Source organism: Scyliorhinus canicula, chromosome 1 (assembly GCF_902713615.1).
Source record: "Scyliorhinus canicula chromosome 1, sScyCan1.1, whole genome shotgun sequence".
Lineage (NCBI taxonomy): Eukaryota > Metazoa > Chordata > Chondrichthyes > Carcharhiniformes > Scyliorhinidae > Scyliorhinus > Scyliorhinus canicula.
Window position 1 is genome coordinate 147,165,783 of NC_052146.1, and position 22,094 is coordinate 147,187,876.

At 43.7% G+C, this 22,094-nt stretch overlaps 1 protein-coding gene across 2 annotated transcripts; it reads left to right on the top strand.

Moving 5' to 3' along the window:
• Positions 1–1,858: 1,858 nt before the first annotated feature.
• On the top strand, positions 1,859–18,759 carry meaf6 (MYST/Esa1-associated factor 6). 2 transcript variants are annotated; one of them, XM_038801198.1, is made up of 8 exons: positions 1,859–2,033; positions 8,903–9,018; positions 12,772–12,859; positions 12,958–13,003; positions 14,057–14,252; positions 14,775–14,804; positions 16,473–16,506; positions 17,730–18,759. In XM_038801198.1, the coding sequence occupies exons 1-8, from the start codon at positions 1,944–1,946 to the stop codon at positions 17,736–17,738; spliced, it is 609 nt and encodes a 202-aa protein (XP_038657126.1). In that variant the 5' UTR covers positions 1,859–1,943; the 3' UTR covers positions 17,739–18,759. The 2 variants fall into 2 exon arrangements, with proteins under 2 accessions (XP_038657126.1, XP_038657127.1); XM_038801199.1 differs by lacking the exon at positions 14,775–14,804.
• The last annotated feature ends 3,335 nt before the right edge of the window (positions 18,760–22,094 follow it).

The window sequence follows — 22,094 nt, forward strand, 5'->3', positions numbered from 1 at the left end:
AGCAGTTCCAGCTTCTTATTCAAAACAAAATGCTTGCAATTGACTTTCCACTGTAAGCAATTTTTTTGGTTTGAGAAAGCTGATGGAAAATTCATAATGTAGAGTTTTCAGTGGAATAACTTTGTTAGGATAGACATTTAAGAATAAACTCATTTGTCGATTGGAACCCTTGGGTATATTATAGAGATATTGTTTAAGTACAGACCTTGTCAATCACAGATACATAGAATTTACAGTGCAGAAGGAGGCCATTCGGCTCATCGTGTCTGCACCGGCCCGTGGAAAGATCACCCTACCTTATCCCCCATCTCCACCCTATCCCCGTAACTCCACTTAACCTAACCTTTTTGGATATCAAGGGCAATTTCACATGGCCAATCCACCTAACCTGCATATCTTTGGGAGGAAACCGGAGGAAACCCACGCAGACACGGGGACAACATGCAGACTCCGCACAGACAGTGACCCAAGCTGGAAATCGAACCTGGGACCCTGGAGCTGTGAAGAATCTGTGCTAACTACTGTGCTACCGTGCCCCCCCTAAAATCAAGCAGCTCTTCTTCTCCAAGGCCCGTCCAGTCCGTTCAAAACTCCACATCACTTATGAATCCTCTCACAACAGAGCTATTCTATGACTGACCACACAATGGTCAGTCCTATTGGATTGGTTTATTGTCATGTGTACCGAGTCACAGTGAAAAGTGTTATTCTGCGTGCAGCTCAGACAGATCATTCTGTACATGAAAAGAAAATACATAATAGGGCAAACATAAAACACAATGTAAATACATAGACACAGGCATTGGGAGAAGCCTGCAAGAGTGGAGTACCATGCTCTAAGTGGGACTGTTTTGACCAATGCGTCTTTCAGACCTCCACATGGCAATGTGTTAGATGTAATGCACGCTATTGAATAATCGGTGGTGGGTTAATTGAGGTAATATGCTGTCCAGTCTGACGGGTGGCGGTGTAATATGCCCTTCAATCCTCGAGGTGGCGGTGTGCTGGATGTAATACACTCCAGTCCTTCAGTTGGTGGTGTGTTGGGTATAATACACCCTCCAGTCCTTTAGGTAGCAGTGTGTTGGGTAGAATACACCATCCAATCATCTTGGTGGCGGTGTGTTGGGTGTAATATGCCCTCCAATCCTCTAGGTGATGGTGTGCTGGGTATAATGCACCCTTCAATCATCTAGGTGGCGGTGTGCTGGGTACAATGCACCCTCCCAGTCCTCGAGGTGACGGTGTGCTGGGTATAATACACCCTCACAATCCTCTAGGTGGCAGTGTGTTGGGTATAATATACCCTCCAATCCTCTAGGTGGCGGTGTGTTGGGTATAATATACCGTCCAATCCTCTAGGTGGCAGTGTGTTAGGTATAATATACCCTCCAATCCTCTAGGTGGTGGTGTGTTGGGTATAATACACCCTCCCAATCCTCTAGGTGGCGGTGTGTTGGGTATAATATATCCTCCAATCCTCTAGGTGGCGGTGTGTTGGGTATAATACACCCTCCCAATCCTCTAGGTGGCGGTGTGTTGGGTATAATATACCCTCCAATCCTCTAGGTGGCGGTGTGTGGGTATAATATACCCTCCCAATCCTCTAGGTGGCGGTGTATTGGGTATAATATTCTCCAATCCTCTAGGTGGCGGTGTGTTGGGTATAATACACCCTCCAATCCTCTAGGTGGCGGTGTGTTGGGTATAATATACCCTCCAATCCTCTAGGTGGCGGTGTGTGGGTATAATATACCCTCCCAATCCTCTAGGTGGCGGTGTGTTGGGTATAATACACCCTCCAGCTTGAGTGCAATACGCCCTATGGGCTGCGCCCGCCCCCCACAGCGCCCCCCGGTGGCTGGAGGTCTGCTGACGCCCCTCCCGCCAGCGGCCTGAAGAAGCGGTTTGAACTGGGGCGCTTCTCGCTCGCCGCCTCCAATATGGCGATGCACAACAAGGCGCAGACCCCGCAGATCCCGGACACCCGGCGGGAGCTGGCCGAGCTGGTGAAGAGGAAGCAGGAGCTGGCGGTATGTCAGTGCCGAGGAGGAGGGGATTCCCGGGCTCAGAAACAGCCAGTCGGCGGGAAGGAGCGGGTACCGCCGGGGGGAGGAGGCACAGGAAAGGCCGGCGAGAGCCTGGGCCTGAGGAGCTGATCCCTGCAGTGAGCGGGCGGCACGGGCCCTGAGGCACCGGTTAAAGGGGATGTCAGCACTGTCGGCCGATTAAAGGGCAGGTTTGGAGTCTCACGCAGCCTGTTGACATGGGGTCTCTTGGTCACAGGCCGGTCACCCTGAGACAAAGTGACGCCAGTGACCACTTTGGGCAGTGGAGCTGGGCTTTCTCCCTCACTGCTGCTCTCAGTCACACTGGCAGCCTGACCACTCACTGGGTCAGCAACAAACTGATGGAGGGGAACCAGAGTTACAGGAGCGAGGTTCACATTTATTATTCAATCCTCTCCTCAGTAACTGGACATGTTGGTGTATGATCCGTGTTCTTATTGTTACCTTATTAAAGGATGTATCTCATAGTAATAACAATCAATAATCTTTATTATTGTCACAAGTAGGCTTACATTAACACTGCAAAGAAGTTACTGTGAAAATCCCCTAGTCACCACACTCCAGCGCCTGTTCGGGTTCACAGAGGGAGAATTCAGAATGTCCAATTCACCTAAAGCATGTCATTTGGGACTTGGAGGAAACTGGAGCACCTGGAGAAAACTCACACAGACACAGGGAGAATGTATAATAATAATCGCTTATTGTCACAAGTAGGCTTCAATTAAGTTACTGTGACAAGCCCCTAGGCGCCACATTCCGGTGCCTGTTCAGGGAGGCTGGTATGGGAATTGAACCCGTGCCGCTGGCATTGTTCTGTATTACAAGTCAGCTGTTTAGCCCACTGTGCTAAACCAGCCCCTAGTTGGTGCAGACTCCGCCGCACAGATAATGACCCAAGCTGGAAATCGAACTCGGGTTGCTGGTGCTGTGAAGCAACAGTGCTAATCTCTGTGTTACCGTGCCGCCCAGTAGTGTGAATAGTTGTGCAACCTGTCACCACAGAGCACTGGCAGCTGCTCCAACTTTGTCCATTCAAGGCCATTTTGTCCAAAACGGCTTTGTCTTTCCGGGTTTTCTTGAGCTGTGTAGGAAGAATTGAGTTCACCCTGCTTTTCGACAGATGTAGCTCCGAATTCTCCCTCCCCAAAACTTGCATATTGCCAACCCTGGCTTACCAAATCATCAATAAACTCTGGGAACCTCTCCAGCATTGGACTAGCAAGTCTGCACCAGTGTTGACTTTGTACTTTTATTGCTTGTTGCAACAATTAGAACTACTTGCCCACTTACTCTTTTTACCCCCTTGCATACAAGGAAAATAGTGACTAATTGGTCATTTAAAAAGTTGAAAAGCAGAGGCTTGAGGCCTTGCCAGGTAGACAGCAAGTATGAGCACCAGAATTAGCAGCATAAGTTGTGACAAATGTTTGGATGTATAGACACAATCTCCTGATCACAGCAAGCGCATGACCACCCAACACCTGATTGAGCCGCCAGCTGGGTAATCATCTATTTCTGTGGAACATGATTCTCTTTGGCACTGCGCTTGGTTCTCATCCCCGAGCAATACCTTACAGCAGCACTCATCCATTATTTCTGCATCAGCTAAGCAACTATTATTTGCCCCAATAGACATGGGAGCAGGAGTAGTCCATTTCATTCCTGCAATCTGCTCCAACACTTCATGAGATCATGGCTTATCTATGCCTCAACTCCATTTACTCAACGTGGTTCCATATTCCTAGTTAACTTTAACTTAAGCAAACAGATCAGTCTCATTTGGAAGGCTTTGATTGGCCCAGCAACCACAGACATTTGTGAAAGACACCAATTTGTGTGTGTAACACATACCTCCTAATTTCCCTCAAATGGTCAAACCCTAATTTAAAGTTTTATGTTATTCTCAGGTTGTCCCCTTGTTTTGGACTCCATCACCAATCCCTCTCTCTATGCTATCAAATTCTTCAATTATTTTAACCATCTCTGTTTGATTGATCTTCTATGCTCAAAGGAATATGAACCAGATTTATGCAGCCTGTCCTCAATTTAACCCACTAAACCCTGGTACTCTTATTAAATATGGCAAAGGCTATGGGTCCTGACAGCCTTCCAGCAATAGGAATTGAAGACTTGTGCTCCAGAAGTAGCCGCATCCCTAGCTAAGCTGTTCCAATACAACTACTTTACTGGTGTCTACCCAACAATGTGGCTGCACCTACTCAGCAATAACCTGCTCACTTTGTTCTGCCAGGGCCACTCCTGATCTCATTACTGCAGCTTTAGTCCAAATGTGGACAAGAGAGCTGAACTCAAGGAGAGAACGTCTTCCTTTGACTAGAAGGTTGCATTTGACTGACTGCGGCATCAAGAAGCCCCAGCAAAACTGAAGTCAGTGGGAATTGAGGAAAACAATTCACTGGTTGGAGTTATACCCAAGAAATTGTTCTATTTGTTGGAGGTCAATCATCTCAGTCCCGGAATATTGCAGCAGGAGTTCCCCTGGCACAACTTCAGGAGAGTCCTAGGTGCAATCATCTTCATCTGCTTCATCAATGACCTTCCTTCCATCACAAAATCAGAAATGGGGATGTTCACTGATGATCCAGGATGTTCACCACTATTCACGACTCCTCGAATGCTGAAGCGGTCTGTTCCCATTTGCAGCAAGATCTGGATAATATCCAGGCCTGGGCTGATAAGTGACAAATTAACCTTTGTGCTACACAAGGGCCAGGCAATATTCATCTCAAACAAGACAATCTAGCCATCACTTCCTGAAATTCAGTGGCACCACCATTGCTGAATCCCCTACGAATCAACATTCTGGAGGTTGCCATTGACCAGAAACTGACCTGGACTAGCCACATAAATACTGTGGCTTCAAGGGAATGTCAGAGGCTGGGAATTCTGCTGATACTCGCTTCCTGACCCCCCAAAGTCTGTCCACCATCTCCAAGGAACTAGTCAGTAGTGTGATAGAATACTTCCCACTTGCCTGGATGAGTGCAGTTCTAACAACACTCAAAATGCGCAACTCCATCCAGGGCAAAGCAGCTGTTCAAAGCTTGATTGGTACCCCATCCAGCACCACCGCATTCACACCCTCCATCAGTGATGTATTGTGGCAGCAGCGTGTACCAGACACCAGATGCACTGCAGCAACTTACCAATGCTCCTTCGACAGCATCTTCCAAACCCGCGGCCTCCACAACCTTGAAGGATAAGGGCAGCAGGTACATGGGAACACCACCACCTGCAAGTTCCCTTCCAAGCCAGTCACCATCCTGACTTGCAAATACATCACGATCCCTTCACTAATGCTGGATTAAAATCATGGAATTTTCCTGATAGGCCTGGGGTGGCCCTCGACCATGAAGACTGCAGTGGTTCAAGAAGGTGGATCCCCACCATCCCAAGGCTAATTCAGGATGGGCAATAAATGTTGGCCTAGCCAGTGACGCCTACATTCTCTGAAAAAAATAAAAATAAGGCATCTGTGCCGCGCCTTTTCCAAGGCTTAAATATCATTCATCCAGTGTGGATAATGTGTTAACCACGTTGAGATTCTTCATATCCACATGTTATACCGGTTTGCTCCGTTAATCGGAATCTGAGTGAGTGACTTTAACAAAGATGTATATTTGCAACATGTCTGACTTTCCCATCCAGGCTGCTTAGTGATGGATTTGTGTAGCTCTTCGTCTAATATTCTCTGTTATGCAATATATATTTGTAGGAGCAAAGAGTTGAAGAGGTGGAGTGAGAATTTAGACATGTTACTGCTTATTTTTTGGGTGCTTCAGATGTCCTTACTGCTCCAAAACGGCATCCATGGCACATGCAGACACTTTGGCCAATCATAACCAGACACCATCTCGGTGGTGGCATTAATTGAATTATATTCTATTAGATTCCAATCCAATGTCCAGCTCTTGTTTGACCATAGGCAGCAAATTGTCAGCTTCAAGTTGACTTGGATATGCGTCAACTGTATATGAACCATAAAGATAAACCTCTGGGTCGCCGGACATCAAGGGCTTTTTGCATGATTTCAGTGCACAGCCAGCGTACACATAGCCAGCGTACACATGTACAGCATCCACATGATGAAAGCTGTATTGCCGCAGTAAATGTGACAGAACAGACCATTAGAGCATGGGAACAACACTCTGCCACCTGGACCATTTATGGAGTCCTGATAAACTCTGCAGAATGGATGTCAAGATTCACTGTCATCTGCATTCTGCAGAACCTTGCTGTTATGAACAGATAGCCCTTGCCAGCAGCAAGCAACTCCGGGGGAAGAGGAGGAGGAAATGTAAATAGCCCCTTTCTGCTTGGGCTGTCTCTGATAAACTGATCTTGGGTGTGATACCAGGAAACCAATTTCCCATTTGCCAACAGTTCCTCACCTTCCCTCAGTTACTGACAATTACACCATCAATTTGAACACGAGAATAAAAGTCTTAACACAAAATAAACATTCCAAATCAAATTTATAAAGCGGATCATGCTACATTGCGTACAAAAGTCAACTGATCACCCTTGTGCATTCCCTTAGTGTCTGCCAGGTGCCTTTACCTGTCGTCTTCCTCATCCAGTGCCTGTAGCATAGCTGGCTTTCGGTGGAGGAGATTGCTTTGGAGGGCAACCTGAGCAGCTCTGGACCTCGAGCCTAGCTGCAGACTGCACCATCTAGTATGGGAAGTAATAGTATAGGCTGGTTGACTGCCAATACTCTTGCTGTTGCCTGAGTGACAGCTAAGGGAGGAATCTTGGGCAGAGCCTCAGCAGTTCTAGAAATCTGTTGGGACGGCAGTTTGCTGTACTGCACAACTATGATGATGTCAGCATGTGCTTGTATGGCAGCAAGCTGACCTTGGACACAACTGCCTGAGCCTCCATTGCAACAGTTGGGTGTTGAGTGATTCCTGCTGGTGCTGGAATTGAAACTGCAACATTGGCCAATGGATACTAAGCATGTTTCAGTCCACTAGGGTATAGACTTCGCTTCCTGTCAACGAGTGTCTTGATCTTAAAATTTCCACCTTGTTATTCAAGCCTTCCAATGCCTTGCATCTCCCCTAGCTCTGTAAATCTCCTTCAGCCCAAAGTCCCTCTCCCAGGTTTGGTGGTGGCTAACCATTCAGTCACTTAAGCTCTGGAATTCCTCCTTTCATACATTCCTTAAAATCCATCTCCTTGATTATCTGGTGTAATATCCCTTTATGTGGCTCAGTGTCAGATCTGTAAAGCACCTTGAGATGCTTTATTACTGTAAAGATACAATATAGATACAAGTTATCATGTGCAAATCACTTCCAATCAGAAATGATGGGCTCCAAACTCTGTGCAAAGCCCTGTATCAGTGGTGCCGGACTCCTTCATGCTCCTTGACATTGACTGCAGGCCTGCCAATGCACCAAGCTCACCCATCATTGTTCTTCTGTACACTGCTCCAATGAATTCCTCACCTCAGTCCTTTGCAGCAGAACCCATGTGTGACCTCATCCGCTGGTGAGCTGGCACTGGTGCCATCCTTGCCCTGGCTCTTATTGCATGTCACTTGTGCCCAATGCCTCATCCATGTGTGGATCCCATCTCGACTGGTAGCTGTGAGAATGAAATCAATCTTCATTGTTGTTCTATTCTTACTGTTTTTGCATTGACGTGCTTCACCTTTTGAGTATCTCAAAAAAGAAAGCTAATTGGTACAGTTATGGTGCAGGGGAAGAGGGGGAAGTAGGAGGTGCATGCTTGCACCATCTACAGCTTGTAAATCAGAAGAGAGTGTGGAATTATGGACAAATGGGATGTGAGGATGATTGAGTTATGAGCAGACCGGTCTCAGCTCTGGCTCTTTCAGTAATGATCAATATTATCTCTCCCATGGGGTTCAGGATTTACCAGCCCTGCTGCTTCCAGTTACGTGCTACACTGCCCCGAAAGAGAAGGGGAAGAGGGTCTGTGAGTTTGATCCAATCTGTTGGCTCATGTTGCCATGATTGAAGAACTGGCAGTGTGTACAAGCTGGATGATGTGGGTGGGCGGCTTGCAGCAGTGTTAGTGTGTGAGAGTGAGGTGAAGTTTTGATGTTTTGTGTGAATTGTAATTGATAGAGATTATTGGTAGTGAGATGATTTGCACAAAGCGAAGCTGCTGGTACAATTGCTGGATATGACGTTTGAGGATATGTTCACTGACCTTAACCACTCCTGTGAATTTTCAGTAGCACTGCATTCAGGTCCTTGGGGTTTAACTCTCTGCATTGAACTCCACATCTATCTGTCTTTGACGTCTTGGGGGATGCAGTTCTTGGCTCCCTGTGGGTTCATGCCATCTGTCCCCCTCCATCTCCTCCATCAAAATCTCCAGTGAAGCCCTCTGCTGCCTCTTGTACCATGTCTTATTCTTTGTGGTCAGATTCTCTTCAGTCATGACACCTGGTCCAGCCATGGTGCACCGCCCCCTTAAGCAGTGCAGCGCTCGCCACTCTCAATATTGACTCCCTCTGATGGGTACAGCCAGTGTACAAAACGGTTAACATTGGTTACGAGCAGAGATCATTCAAAGAATGGGCAGCATGACGTTTATATCCAGCTTGTATTTCAATGGGTACTGGTTAATTGTGCATCCCTATCCCTAAGCTCATTATCGGAAACTAACCGGTTTATCATGGTGGAAAATACTTATTTTTCTTTCAGTTCTTTATATTGATTTTTTTTGTTGCAACTATGATTGTTTGAAATGATAAACTTGTCAACACTTCACATCAGATTGATTTTCTTCCACAATTGTTTTACAAATATATTTGTAACTTCCCCTTTACACAGGAGACTTTGGCAAACTTGGAGCGGCAGATCTATGCTTTTGAAGGCAGTTATTTGGAAGATACCCAGATGTATGGGAATATAATTCGTGGATGGGATCGTTACTTAACCAATCAGAAGTATGTGTAACAGCGAGAGCTCTTGTAGTTGGCAAACATTGGCAAATCTTCAAGTCTGATTCTGAAAATCCCGCATAAATTCACATGTAGACAGTTCTGTATGTACAAAACAGTTTTTAAAAAATTCTCAATTAAGGGGCAATTTAGTTTGGCCAATCCACCTACCCTGCACATCTTTTTGGTTGTGGGCGTGGGACCCATGCAGACACGGGGAGAATGTGCAAACTCCACACGGACAGTGATTGAACCCGGGTCCTTGGTGTTGTGAGGCAGCAGTGTTAACCACGGCGCCACCGTGCAGCCCTTACAAAACATTTGTAATGAGTTCTCTCGGACAGTCTTCACAATAGCTCAGTTAATAAAAACACTCCTGAGTGCAGTGATGGGCAATCTAGGAAACCTAATGAGTGGCGAAAGGGAAAATGCTGGAACATCTCAGCCAGTCTGGCAGCATTTGTAGGGAGAGAAAAGAGCTAACGTTTCGAGTCCGATGACTCTTTGTCAAAGCAGCTTTGACAAAGAGTCATTGGACTCGTTACGTTAGCTCTTTTCTCTCCCTACAGATGCTGCCAGACTTGCTGAGATGTTCCAGCATTTTCCCTTTCGTTTCAGATTCCAGCATCTGCAGTAATTTGTTTTTAACCTAATGAGTGGGCCGCATGAGTGACCCTCCTTCATCACAGTGGGCCGCAAGATTGAATTCAGGTTCATATACTAATCATAACCACACGTATAGGATTAAATACATTTAATTTTTGGTTTCTATAAATTTAAAATACCCAATTCATTTTTTCCAATTAAGGCTCAATTTAGCGAGTCTAATCCACCTACCCTGCACATCTTTGGGTTATGGGGGCAAAACTCACGCAAACATGGGGAGAATGTGCAAACTCCACACAGACAGTGACCCAGAGCCAGGATTGAACCTGGAACCTCGGCGCCTTGAGGCCGCAGTGCTAACCACTGCACCGCCGTGTCACCCTAGATTAAATACATTTAATACACAAATAATTTCACACCCAGTTAGAGAAAGTGCTTAACCATTCATATATTAATAGAGCTGTCATTGACTTCAAATGGTAAGAACAAAAAGATTTACGCTTTGATTGGATGCAGAGGAAGCGCAGGGCTCTCACAGTCAATGTGTGTAATCAACATGCACTTCACCACTTGCCCTTGCTTTATATGCTTATCATTTCAGTCATGCTGGTCCGAAAAAAAGCTGTGGACGAAAACCAGTGGAATCTGGCAACCATGAGTGGGCAATGGTCGCCAAAATGCCTTGTCAGCTGCACTCCATACCTTGATGCGTCGCTTGTGGCCCACGGGCCGCAGGTGGCCCACCTCTGCCCTCGTGTCTAACCGAGTCATGAACGTCTCTGGGTCGATCCCTGAGGGTAGCACAGTGGTTAGCATTGTGGCTTCACAGCATCAGCATCCCAGGTTCGATTCCCGGCTGGGTCACTGTCTGTGCATCTGCATGTTCTCCCCGTGTCTGCGTGGGTTTCTTCCGGATGCTCCGGTTTCCTCCCACTAGTCCCGAAAGACATACTGTTAGGTAATTTGGACATTCTGAATTCTCCCTCTGTGTATTCGAACAGGTGCTGGAATGTGGCGACTAGGGGCTTTTCACAGTAACTTCATTGCAATGTAAACCTACTTAGAACATAGAACATTGAACAGTACAGCACAGTACAGGCCCTTCAGCTCACAATGTTGTGCCGACCATTTGTCCTAATCTAAGATCAATCTAACCTACACCCCTTCAATTTACTGCTGTCCATGTGCCTGTCTAAGAGTCGCTTAAATGGCCCTAATGACTCTGACTCCACCAACTCTGCTGGCAGTGCATTCCACACACCTACCACTCTCTGTGTAAAGAACCTACCTCTGACATCTCCCCAATACCTTCTTCCATTCTTCTTAAAATTATGTCCCCTCGTGACAGCCATTTCCACCCTGTCCATGCCTCTCATCACCTTGTACACCTCTATCAAGTCACCTCTCTGCCTTCTTCACTCCAGTGAGAAATGCCCTAACTCCCTCAATCTTTCTTCATAAGACATGCCCTCCAGTCCAGGCAGCATCCTGACAAACCTCCTCTGTACCCTCTCCAAAGCATCCACATGCTTCCTATAATGAGGCGACCAGAACTGGACACAATATTCCAAGTGTGGTCTAACCATGGTTTTATAAAGCTGCAGCAAAACCTCACGGCTCTTAAAGAGTATTAATCTGTGTCACGTGAGCCCACCTCAAGCTGGTCTGCCAAAGTTGGCCTGCCATCTCTGCATGAATGCCTTGAAATCAATTACCAAGGAAGGGGCAGCACTGTAGCATAGTGGTTAGCACAGTTGTTTCACAGCTCCAGGGTCCCAGGTTCGATTCCCGGCTTGGGTCACTGTGTGGAGTCTGCATGTGCTCCCCGTGTCTTTGGGTTTCCTCCGGGTGCTTAGGTTTCCTCCCACAGTCCAAAGATGTCCATGTGCCTGTCTAAGAGTCGCTTAAATGGCCCTAATGACTCTGGCCATGTTAAATTGCCCTTGGTGTCCAAAAAAGGTTGAGTGGGGGTAACTGGGTTACAGGGATAGGGTAGAGACGTGGGCTTGATTAGGGTGCTCTTTGTAAGGGCTGGTACAGACTTGATGGGCCGAATGACCTCCTTCTACGCTGTAAATTCTATGATTCTATGATCATCATTCAGCGGCTGATGCTGAAATTTCAGTGTATATCTGTGTAGATGTTGGGTGAGGACAGAATTGGGCTTGACAGATATTACCATAGTTGGACAATTTGCCAATACTGCTTGAGCTAGTATCCGAAGAATGGCTAGTGGATGACACGAGTTGACAGTGGGATCTGTGAAATTGTAAAACTAAAATAAAGTTGCCATAGTCCCAGATGACCATAGGTTGCTTTCCCCTTTGAGGGGAGCACTGACTGGAGGTAATTCACCACATCACAGGCAAGGGATAAGGTTGAGAAGGTGGGGGGACCCTCATGAGTAATCTCTCCCTGTATGGGTATTGAACCAACGCTGCTGGCCTCATTCTGCATCACGGACCAACTGTCCAGCCGAATTGTACCCACAGTAGTAAGCATTTGTGAGAGAAGGGTGAAGTGCAGGGTGAGAAGCAGTGATTGCTTCTTGTCAGGGCTCTGCCAATATCATACTGAAAGAATCGGGCAATTAGGCAGCAGAGGTTGCTGACTTATTAATTAAGGAAGTCAGGGAGGGTGTGGGATTTGTGTGAAGACCAGTTTATACTGTTGGGAATTTTGTCCACAAACTAATGGTAGCACTGTGTTCTAAATGTTGGTTAATTTACACCAGGTTGTTTGCAGCAACACATTACGACCCTGCAGAAAGTATTTTAAATTGGCTTTATGGTTGATCTTTTATTTGAAAGTTACACAAAGCGAGGAATAAAAATCTTTGCAAAGGGCAAGAACAGTCATTTTTTTTCTCCCTGCTTGGCTCACTTCATCCTGTGCAAGCGATACTGGAGTGAAGTGGACAGCACCTTACTCCTGGAGGTCTGCCAGTGCTTCTGTGAGACTAGTTACACAGATGATAACGGGTGACTTACCCTTTGATCTTTCTCCATCCCTGTTATCTAATACCTGGGCTGTACCTAACACCTGTCCTCATTAGAGAAACGTCAATAACGGCATCAGCATAGGAGGAGCTGTATACTATTGAATGGGAAATACTTGGGTATTTCACCTATTAATAACTGTGTTGTGTTTCAGAAATACCAACAGTAAGAATGATCGAAGGAACAGGAAGTTTAAAGAAGCCGAGCGTCTCTTTAGCAAGTCCTCCGTTACTTCAGTGGCAGTGAGTAGAGTAACTGCGTCTGATTACAGAATACTTACAGCTTGCGTGCACAGTTTTTAAGTGCAGTGTGTTTAACAGTGATTTAACTTCTCTTGTAGGCAGTGAGTGCTTTGACTGGTGTCCAAGACCAGATGGTAGAAAAACGTAAGTCTTAAAAATAAATACCATTTCTGCTGAGCTTAATGTAGATGTTTCCACATAAAAATGTCTTTGAGTGGGCAAGGAATTTGCAGTTTGGTTGGGGTTGTACTGGGGCATTCTTTTCTGAAGTTTTAACGGGTGGGAGAGGTAGAGAAGAGCGGAAATGCCCATAATAACTTTGTTATTCATGGAAGTATGCATGAAATTAATCACAAATGTGACACCTTCATTCCTTGAAAGTGATTTTAATTTTACAAGTATTTTTTGCTGTTTTACTGTTTCCATTACTGTGTCAGTGAAACCAAAACTCCTACACTCTTGCTGTTACCAGTTGATTGTAAAAATAATATTGAAAACATTGCAAAAGTTATAATGGTACCAATAGTACAGCATATCCATCCTGGCTCACAGAATCATAGTATAGATATTGGGCGGGATTTACCGGCCACCCCGCTATGCGTGTTTCGACACGGAGGCGGCCTGCTAGTGGGATCCACCGGCCCCACCGTTGACAGCAGGATTTCCCGGTGTCAGCACTCTTTGTCGCCGGAAAACACATGCACCGACGTGGGACCGGAATTCCCACACTGGACTCAGTCAGCATCCACCACGCCAGGTTCACGAAAATAAAAATGATAAGCGTTCCATGCCGTCGGAAACTCAGCCCATTAGGGGCGGCAACGGAGAGGGCCTCAGGTGACTTCCTGAGGCTGTCCCGACGGCATGTGGCGCATTCTGCGAGTAGCCATTTTCGAGGGGGCGGAGTATTGCAAACGCGGCGCCGCCCTGATTTCGGCGCAAACGGTGATTCTCCGGTGGATCGCCAAACGCAATTTCAGCTTTGGCAACCAAAGAAACCTGCCCATGGTGTATGGATACCTTTAAAAATTAAAGCTTTGCAGCAATCATTTTTAACTTGGATAATTAAAGGGTATTGCTGCATATGCAGTTTGTTGGCTGTGCTTCTCACACTTAGTGCTGGGATGCTTTGAGGAACTGTGCTGGGATAAGCAAACCTTTTCAAATCTGCCACATCTTGTGTGTGAAATGTATTAGGTGAACCAGGCAGTGGGACAGAAAGTGACAATTCGCCAGACTTCCAGAATCAGGAGAACGAGCTGAACCAGGAGGACACCGAGGAACTGGACGGGTCACACCTGCAGGGAGTGAAGCCACAGAAAGCAGCCTCTTCCACATCGTCCGGCAGCCATCACGGGAGCCACAAGAAACGGAAAAACAAAAATCGACACAGGTAATTTTGCGAAGAAACAGGTCGCGGGATTCTGAGATGTGCGGGCTAAAATGGAGGAGTCATGTCTGACTTTGTCCTTCAGAAACCCATGTGTGGGATTTCTACCGGTAACAAACCCCCCCCCCCACCATGAAAGTAAATTAACAACTTGTCAGTAATGGTGAACTTTGAGTTAAATATGGCAGTACTTTATTTTTTTGCTGTATGTTTATGGGGCATTGCTCCCTGTACATCAACTGTGCTGCACACTGCTCTGTTGCTTTTGAATTAAAATGAATGGCTTTATAATTCCATGTAATAATTCTTGTGAAAAACATTCATTATTTTCAAGAACCTGTACCGATTGAGTGAAAAAGAGCAGCTTTTGGATATATTCATTTCTCCATTAAGTTCATCAAAGTGCCATTGGTCTTTTGCCTTTTTGTTTAAAAACTTAGTATTCCAAAAAGTTTGAGACTTTGGTTTGGATAACTGGTATGTTAACTTGTGTTGCTTTCTTTCTTCTTTTATGCTGCCATCCAGCCCATCTGGCATGTTTGATTATGACTTTGAGTAAGTTTGCTTTCTATCAGTATACATACTGTGTCTTTTCCAGTATTCTGTACTGTGATGTGTAGACTGTAGACTCTCTGGAAGTACTTAGTACATTTTGCCAGTAGCTGCTGTAAGTTTGAATATTTGCTTATGCATATAATTAAAAATTGGTGTTGATTAAAAAATGCTAAATTCAATTTGTGCTCAGACGATGTTCTCAACAGAAAGATGCAGTCGCTGGGAAACAAACAACTTCACAAATTTTCAATTAAATCAGATAAATAATTTTCGGGCAACAAAGCGCTGTGTACGCATATAAGCTTTTATGTGTGTGTAATGGTCGCTGCTGGCAAACCAGGCATCCGCCCAATCAAGTCGAGTTCAAGGTATAACTACAGTCTTGTTGGCTGCCCATTGCACTTCACATCAGTAATGTAATAAAACTATAGCATTGATTCATAATCCTGCAATTCTGAATTTCTGCCACAAGAGACCCTCAACAGGTTAGGTCAAAAGATTTTCAAATAGCAAATAGATGACTACCATTCGACAGTTTACAAGGCAGGCAGGCCTTGATAAAACTCCACAGGTTCTCGAATATAACACTAAGATCTCTTCCAACATTTGTTATCAAAGTTCAACACCTTTCAGTACTCCCGAGTTAATTCTGAGTGCAAAGTGACTTAAAAAAAACTATAGATGTTTTGTCAATACAGAAGAATTTGGTTTCTAATGTCACAGTTTTTGTCACTTAGTTTAAAAAAAACAAAGATTATATGAAGTTTAGAAATAGTGGGTTTACATCAGATTAAGTGGATCAGCACAAAATTACCGTTCACCGTCATGTATTTACAGTTGTCATCAGCTGCCATCACTTTTAATGGACTTGTTAATGAGAAGGATGGGAATCAAATATATTCTGAGATGAGACTTAAAAGACTGGAGCTGCTAGGGTTAGAGAGGGGGTGATTTAGCAAGTCACCATTTTGAAGCACGACAGAAAAGTGTTACCAGTCTCATGGGTTTGCACACTGCTCACCCTTTGAATCAAACCTAGCCCAGTCCAATGAAACGGAAGTATCCTTTCTCCATCAGCAGTAAGTAAAATGTGGTTGAGCCAATCTTAACCCATCTCCTGATAAATACTTGTTCACAACCCACGATGTGTCACCCAGATGAGTATTAATCTTGGAACCATAAGAATCTCCTGTTCCACGTTGGGGCACATAAATTTCAATTTGGAAAGCAGCGATGTTGAAATGTTTTTCAGTGTCAGTTTGTACCAGGTTCCTTGAAGTGTTGGTAAGTTGAACAGTGGGAAGTTTTTTTTTGTTAGTTCATGGGATGTGGGCATTGCTGACAAGGCCAGTATTTATTACACACCCTGAATTATTCTTGAGAAGGTGGCAACGAGTAGCTTTCTTGAACAGTTAATGGTCGCATGGCATAGGTGCCCCCCCCCCCCCCCCCCACAGTGCTGTTAGGTAGGAAAATAAAACGGGCAATTGGGGAACGGTGACAACATAATCTTCATTGACTTAGTGAAGACATTAAAATAATCTCTGCAGCTGAAGTGGTTTGATGTTTTTTTGCTGCTGCTGTTCCATGTCATTAGATGGTGAATGTTGTGACTTTAAATAAGCTACAGCTGGTCTCTAAGGTCTAATTCTTCTGTTTAAACCACAGGATTGATATCAAGCTGAATAAAAAACCAAGAACTGTGAGTATGACTTATTGTAACTTATTTTCTGGAGTAACTGTTGAGTTAGTGAAATAAAATCAGAATGCTGGAAAAACTCAGCCAGTCTGGCAGTATTTGTGGAGAGAGAAGCAATTGACTTTTCTCTGTTTCTCTCCCAAAAATGCTGCCAGACCTGCTGCATTTTTCCAACAATTAATTTCCAGCATTTTGCTTTTATTTTAATCGAGTCAGATAGAACCACTACGGGAAGCATGGTAGCAGAGTGGTTAGCAAGCTGCTTCACAGCTCCAGGGTCCCAGGTTCGATTCCCGGCTGGGTCACTGTCTGTGCGGAGTCTGCACGTTCTCCCCGTGTCTGCGTGGGTTTCTTCTGGGTGCTCCGGTTTCCTCCCACAGTCCAAAGATGTGCAGGTTAGGTGGATTGGTCATGCTAAATTGCCCTTAAGTGTCCAAAAAAATGTTAAGTGGGGTTACTGGGTTACGGGGATAGGGTGGGCTTCAGTAGAGTGCTCTTTGTAAGAGCCGTTGCAGACTCGATTGGCCGAATGGCCTCCTTCTGTACTTTAAATTCTATGAAAAAAAGAAATTCTATGAGAACGGCTTGGTGCAGTTGAAGAATGATGCTTGACTGTAACAAATGTATTTTAAGACCAGAAGAGCTAACTTCAAAAGCTTTTGTAATGGGGAGACCTGTCTTTCTGTCACGTTAAGCAAAGAAAAATAAATTTTTTATAGAAAACCTCTTTGCAACAGGTCTCTGTGACCAGCAGAGAGGAAAATATGTTCTGTGGAATTGGTGAGTTCAATACCCCTCTCTGGAAGGAAAGTATGAGTTTCATGGTTATTGTTTCAATGTGCTGTACCACATAAACTGCATTGCACAAGTAGTGAGTGTTATTTTACTTGTCATAGTTTAAAAATGTCAACATAATAAATGTTATGCCCAGACTTGTATTGTGTGTGAATTAAAAATAGCAAATACACTGGTGAGATTTTCTTGCTTTAACACTAAAATGTAAATTGGGTCATTATAGAAAGAATCTAATTCCGAGTATATTTAATAAAATTGTATATCTAATTATGAACCTAATCTTCAGTTTAGTAATATAAATCCAGAATTGATGATTTTTCTTCATCTTTCAACAGTACTTCATTTTAAATTTGTTGAATCTAATTCTGGTCTGCACATAAGTACTTTGTGACACAATTTGATGTAATGTGACTTTTTATTTATTTATACAGGATTACTAAAGAGTCTTTTGCCAGTTACAGTTGTCAAGATCAGGGTTTCAAGGACATGGACATACAGCAGCATTAAAACCAGTTTGCTCCAGATGTTCGCAGTAATTTTTTTTACAGGACCTGATACCACAGCAAAGCAACTGTGCCTGAGCCTGGTGTTTGAGGCCACCTTGCATCTTTCCATGCTGCATTTGACCTGTGTTCAATTGAATGTCATTGTATGGTTACGGTCCAATAGTTTGTTTATTTATACAAGCACAGCAAGCACTGGGTTTTATAGTCAGTTGGGTTGGAGGGGATGGGGGGGTGGGGGGGTGGAATTAATTGGTCGCTTTTAAGTCTGTTGTGACTCTGTTTGACCATTTGATGTTACCAGTGGCATTATGTAAGATATTCTACATAAAATGTGAAGTGTTTTTCATTTGCTAAAGTTCGATTTTAGATCTCTTGTTGGAACTTCCTGAAATACTAGTGATGCCACCATCACAGTTTCACTTTTTGAGTACGAATGGCAAATTTTTTTTTCCTTGTCCTGAACTTCATTTAAAACATTTTCTTCTGTGCTGGATTGGTGTCTTGATGGATTTGATATGCAGGCAGAATGCACTCATTTGGTGTCAAAGCCTGGTACAATTCTGGGAGAAAGTGAGTGTGTGTAAAGATCAGAAGGCTGTAATCTCCAAATATTTCTAAATGGACTCAATGGAGTTAGATTTAATAGCAACATGTGGTTTTATTTTTTGAACCCATTATATTTTGTTGTGCTTTTATTATTGTATGTATAAATATTACCTTTTAATTTGTACAATTCTGACTTTTGTTTTTTGGATAAATGGCTTTATTATTTTTTTTAAGAGGAAAAATGGATTTGTGACCATTTTGTATTAAAAACAATTAACTATAATTATCTGTAAGTAGTTATTGAACAGACCTGTTTTTATGCAAAAAAACACCAATAGAGCCAAGGTGCGGTACATTTGGCATTTTATATGAACTCTAATATTAAAGCACAACTGAAGTTTTGCAACTTTACGCAGTCCAAAAGTTCAATGTTTTTAACCTTGAGCAGTCTCGAGAACTGGTGTCAGCCTTGGCATAATGTCAGCATCCTCACTTCTTGAATTTGAAGATCAAGCATTCAAGCTCCACTTCAAGACTTGAGTATATCAACAAGGTGATGCATTAGTGTGGTACTGAAGGAGCTCTGCATTATAAAAGCTACCGTCTTTTAGATGAAATATACCGAGATGCTGGTGCGCTATTTGGATAGATGTAAAACAACCCATAGTTGCAAGAGAAGGGGAATTCTCCCAGTGCCCTTACCAGTATTCATCCTTTAATCCAGTGCCACCAAAGTAGCGTAAATGGTCCCATTGCTGTTAGTGGATCCTCGCTGCATATGGGTTTGCCTGCATAAACAGTGATTACATTCTAAATTAATTCTTTGACTCTCCTTTGCAGTGTGCTGTAAAATCAAGTTTGTTAACTCTTTAACCTGCAGAGCACAGAGTTGTTACCAGTTTGACATCATCATCACTAAATGGTTATCTGTTGCTTGCCTGTCAGGTGGTCAGGGGGCAGTGACTTTCTTCAAGAATCAAAGGATTTATGTAGCATTTCACTGCTTCAATAGCAGCTAGCCCTCCTGAACATATTGTCTAATACACAGAGCTTTGCTGTTGAATGATGTGGCTCTGTTTTTTAAAAAAAATCACAGGGTTGGAATGCTTTACAAGGATAACCTACAGGAGAAGAACCAAATGCTTCACCAGTGTTATTTGAACCTTTACAGTAGATGGTTCTGATTTCTTATAGTGGGTGGATTAGTGTTGAGATGACTTGTCTACAATGTTTGGTGGACAGTAGATACAAAAAGGTTATTGAAAACAAAACAGGAAATCTGAGTTCTATTCAGAATCATATCACTTAACAACTGATTGAATCTGCTTTAAGATCTGATGTAGCTGAAATCAGCAGAGTGTTTTAAAATGCACAAGTTCTAGGTAAGAACTTAGTTGAATTGGTCAAAATATTCTGCATTTGTAGAACTTTCAGTTGACACCTTTGGCAATACCAGATGGTTAGCACCTTTTTGCTTAGTGCAGGCTACTTACTGCCCATGTTAAGTGGGAATGGTGAATTCCTACAGAAACATTCCCTTCAATACTCCAGCGATTGCACTTCAAATGTACTTTGTCGGTCTTGAAATACTTTGGGTCGTCCTGAGGTCATGAAAGATGAGATATAAATCCTGATTCTTTGTAAATTTTCTCCAATTAATTCAGAGCTTTCAGGAATACCTTGAACAGCACTGTGCGCTATTTACAATATAATGTAATGCCAGAGTTCCAAGTAATTTCTGTGAGGAAATATTGACAGTGTTCAGAGAACTGTGCTTAAATATATTGACCAAATTATTTCATTATTTAAAAAAAAATCCATGTAGGGTGGAATCTTCACATATTTCTTTCAAAGTGTCAGGCTCAAAACTGGTTTACGTGTAGTTCTTCCTTGCACAGACCAATTTTCACTCCAGATTTTGAGACTCTTTAACGAAAAGAAAAGACGAGTGGGTGTGTGGTTTATTCCGTCACCCTGGCAGTGCCTGAAAGTTCCACCCGCCCAACACACATATATGGAACCAACCCCCCCCCCCCCCCCCACCAAGTGGCCTCTCACAAGGGCCTGCCCCGACACTACCCCCAGCACAGGGTGGAACTGCAGGCAACGGGCAGGGAAAATCGGGGGAACTCAATTCTCCGGATTTTCTGCCCGTGTCACTGTTCTCTCCATGACAGTGATCGCGGGCTGAAAATCACTCCCGCAGTTTATTGCACTGCGTTTTTTTAGGCTTATTTGTTATTTTTAAGCAGAATGCCTCTTAGTTCCATACAAGCTAGAATAAATGTGAAGATTGTGAAAAGAATGGTAATAATGTGGATAGTATCTGTTCTCTAAATGATTATACAAAATGAAATTTGATTGTATTCAGTTACACATTTTCATTTAAACAAATGAGAGATTATGGCACTTAACCTGTGCGTGAATGTGTATACAGCCGGGTGCTGTATCCCCACAGCTACAAAATCCATCAACAGTTGGTGACCAAAGATTAATTGAGAGGTGGGTGATGTCATTGGTTATGTTGATTATTCACAGTTTACTCCTGTTTGCCACATCATTATCACCATCATTTATTTTTTCCATATCTACATAAGCATGTGTATACCAAGCAGTTATACTACCAGTTCATGTCAGAATGTGCTGCAGTTCTACAATGTTTCTACTACGTTTGTGCAATGTTGTAACTACCGAGTGTGCAATAGTAAATGTGTTCCGAAGTATTTCTATTGAAGAAGAAAAAGACTTGCATTTATTTAGTCCCTTTCATGACCTCTGGATGTCCCATTTTGAGTGTAGTCACTTATAGGGAATATGCAGATGATAATAACAAGATCATTTATTTTAATTATATTAGTTGAGGGATAAGTATTGTCCAGGACACCAGGGAAAATAGCCCGGCTCCTCTTCGAAATAGTGCCTTAGATTGTTTAACACCTAGCCAGAAAAGCTGATTTAACATCTCATCTGGAAGATGCTACCACTGACAATGTAGCATTCCCTCAGTACTGAAGTGGAGTGCCAGAATAGATTACGTGCTATGTTTTTCATGAATCATTCACCTGACTCCTTAAAGCCTGTCCACCATTTACAAGGCGCACCTCAGGAGTGTGGTGGAACACTCTCCATTTAACCTGGATGAGTGCAGCTCCTAAACACTCAAAGCTCAATGCCACCCAGGACAAAGCAGCGCACATGATTGGTACTCTATCTGCCAACGACAGTGTCAGCAATGTGTGTCATCTACAAGATTCACTGCAGCAACTCACCAAGGCTCCTTCAATAGCACCTTCTAAACTTGCAATCTCTACCACCTAGAAGGACAAGGGCAGCAGACACATGGGAACACCAGCACCTGCAAGTTCCCATCCAAGCCACAGACATCCTGACTTGGAACTGCAAAGCTATTCTTTCACTGTTGCTGGGTCAAAACTCTGGGCGCACCACCACCTTCTCGAGGAATATTAAGGATGGGCAATAAGGGCTGGCCCAGTAAGGGATGTCCACATCCCTTGAAAGAATGAAGAAAATTAAACTGCCGATTGAACTCATGACCTGATTGAGACAGTGACTACCACTGGATTATACTCAGCACAATGTATATGTATTTCCCACAAGAATGTGTGAAATTGAATTTTGTTCCAGCAGACTTCAAAAATTCCATTTTAGACACCTTTGTTTATCCCAGTTTAGAACTAGTTTTGTACTGGACTATATCGTTAAGCTTAAATTCTGGTCCTGATT

Coding starts and splice junctions, on each gene's coding strand:
- meaf6 (XM_038801198.1), top strand. CDS start 1,944: ATGGCGATGCACAACAAGGCGCAGACCCCGCAGATCCCGGACACCCGG. Junction 2,034..8,902: donor AGAGGAAGCAGGAGCTGGCG/GTATGTCAGTGC, acceptor CCCTTTACACAG/GAGACTTTGGCAAACTTGGA. Junction 14,253..14,774: donor AAAAACAAAAATCGACACAG/GTAATTTTGCGA, acceptor GCTGCCATCCAG/CCCATCTGGCATGTTTGATT.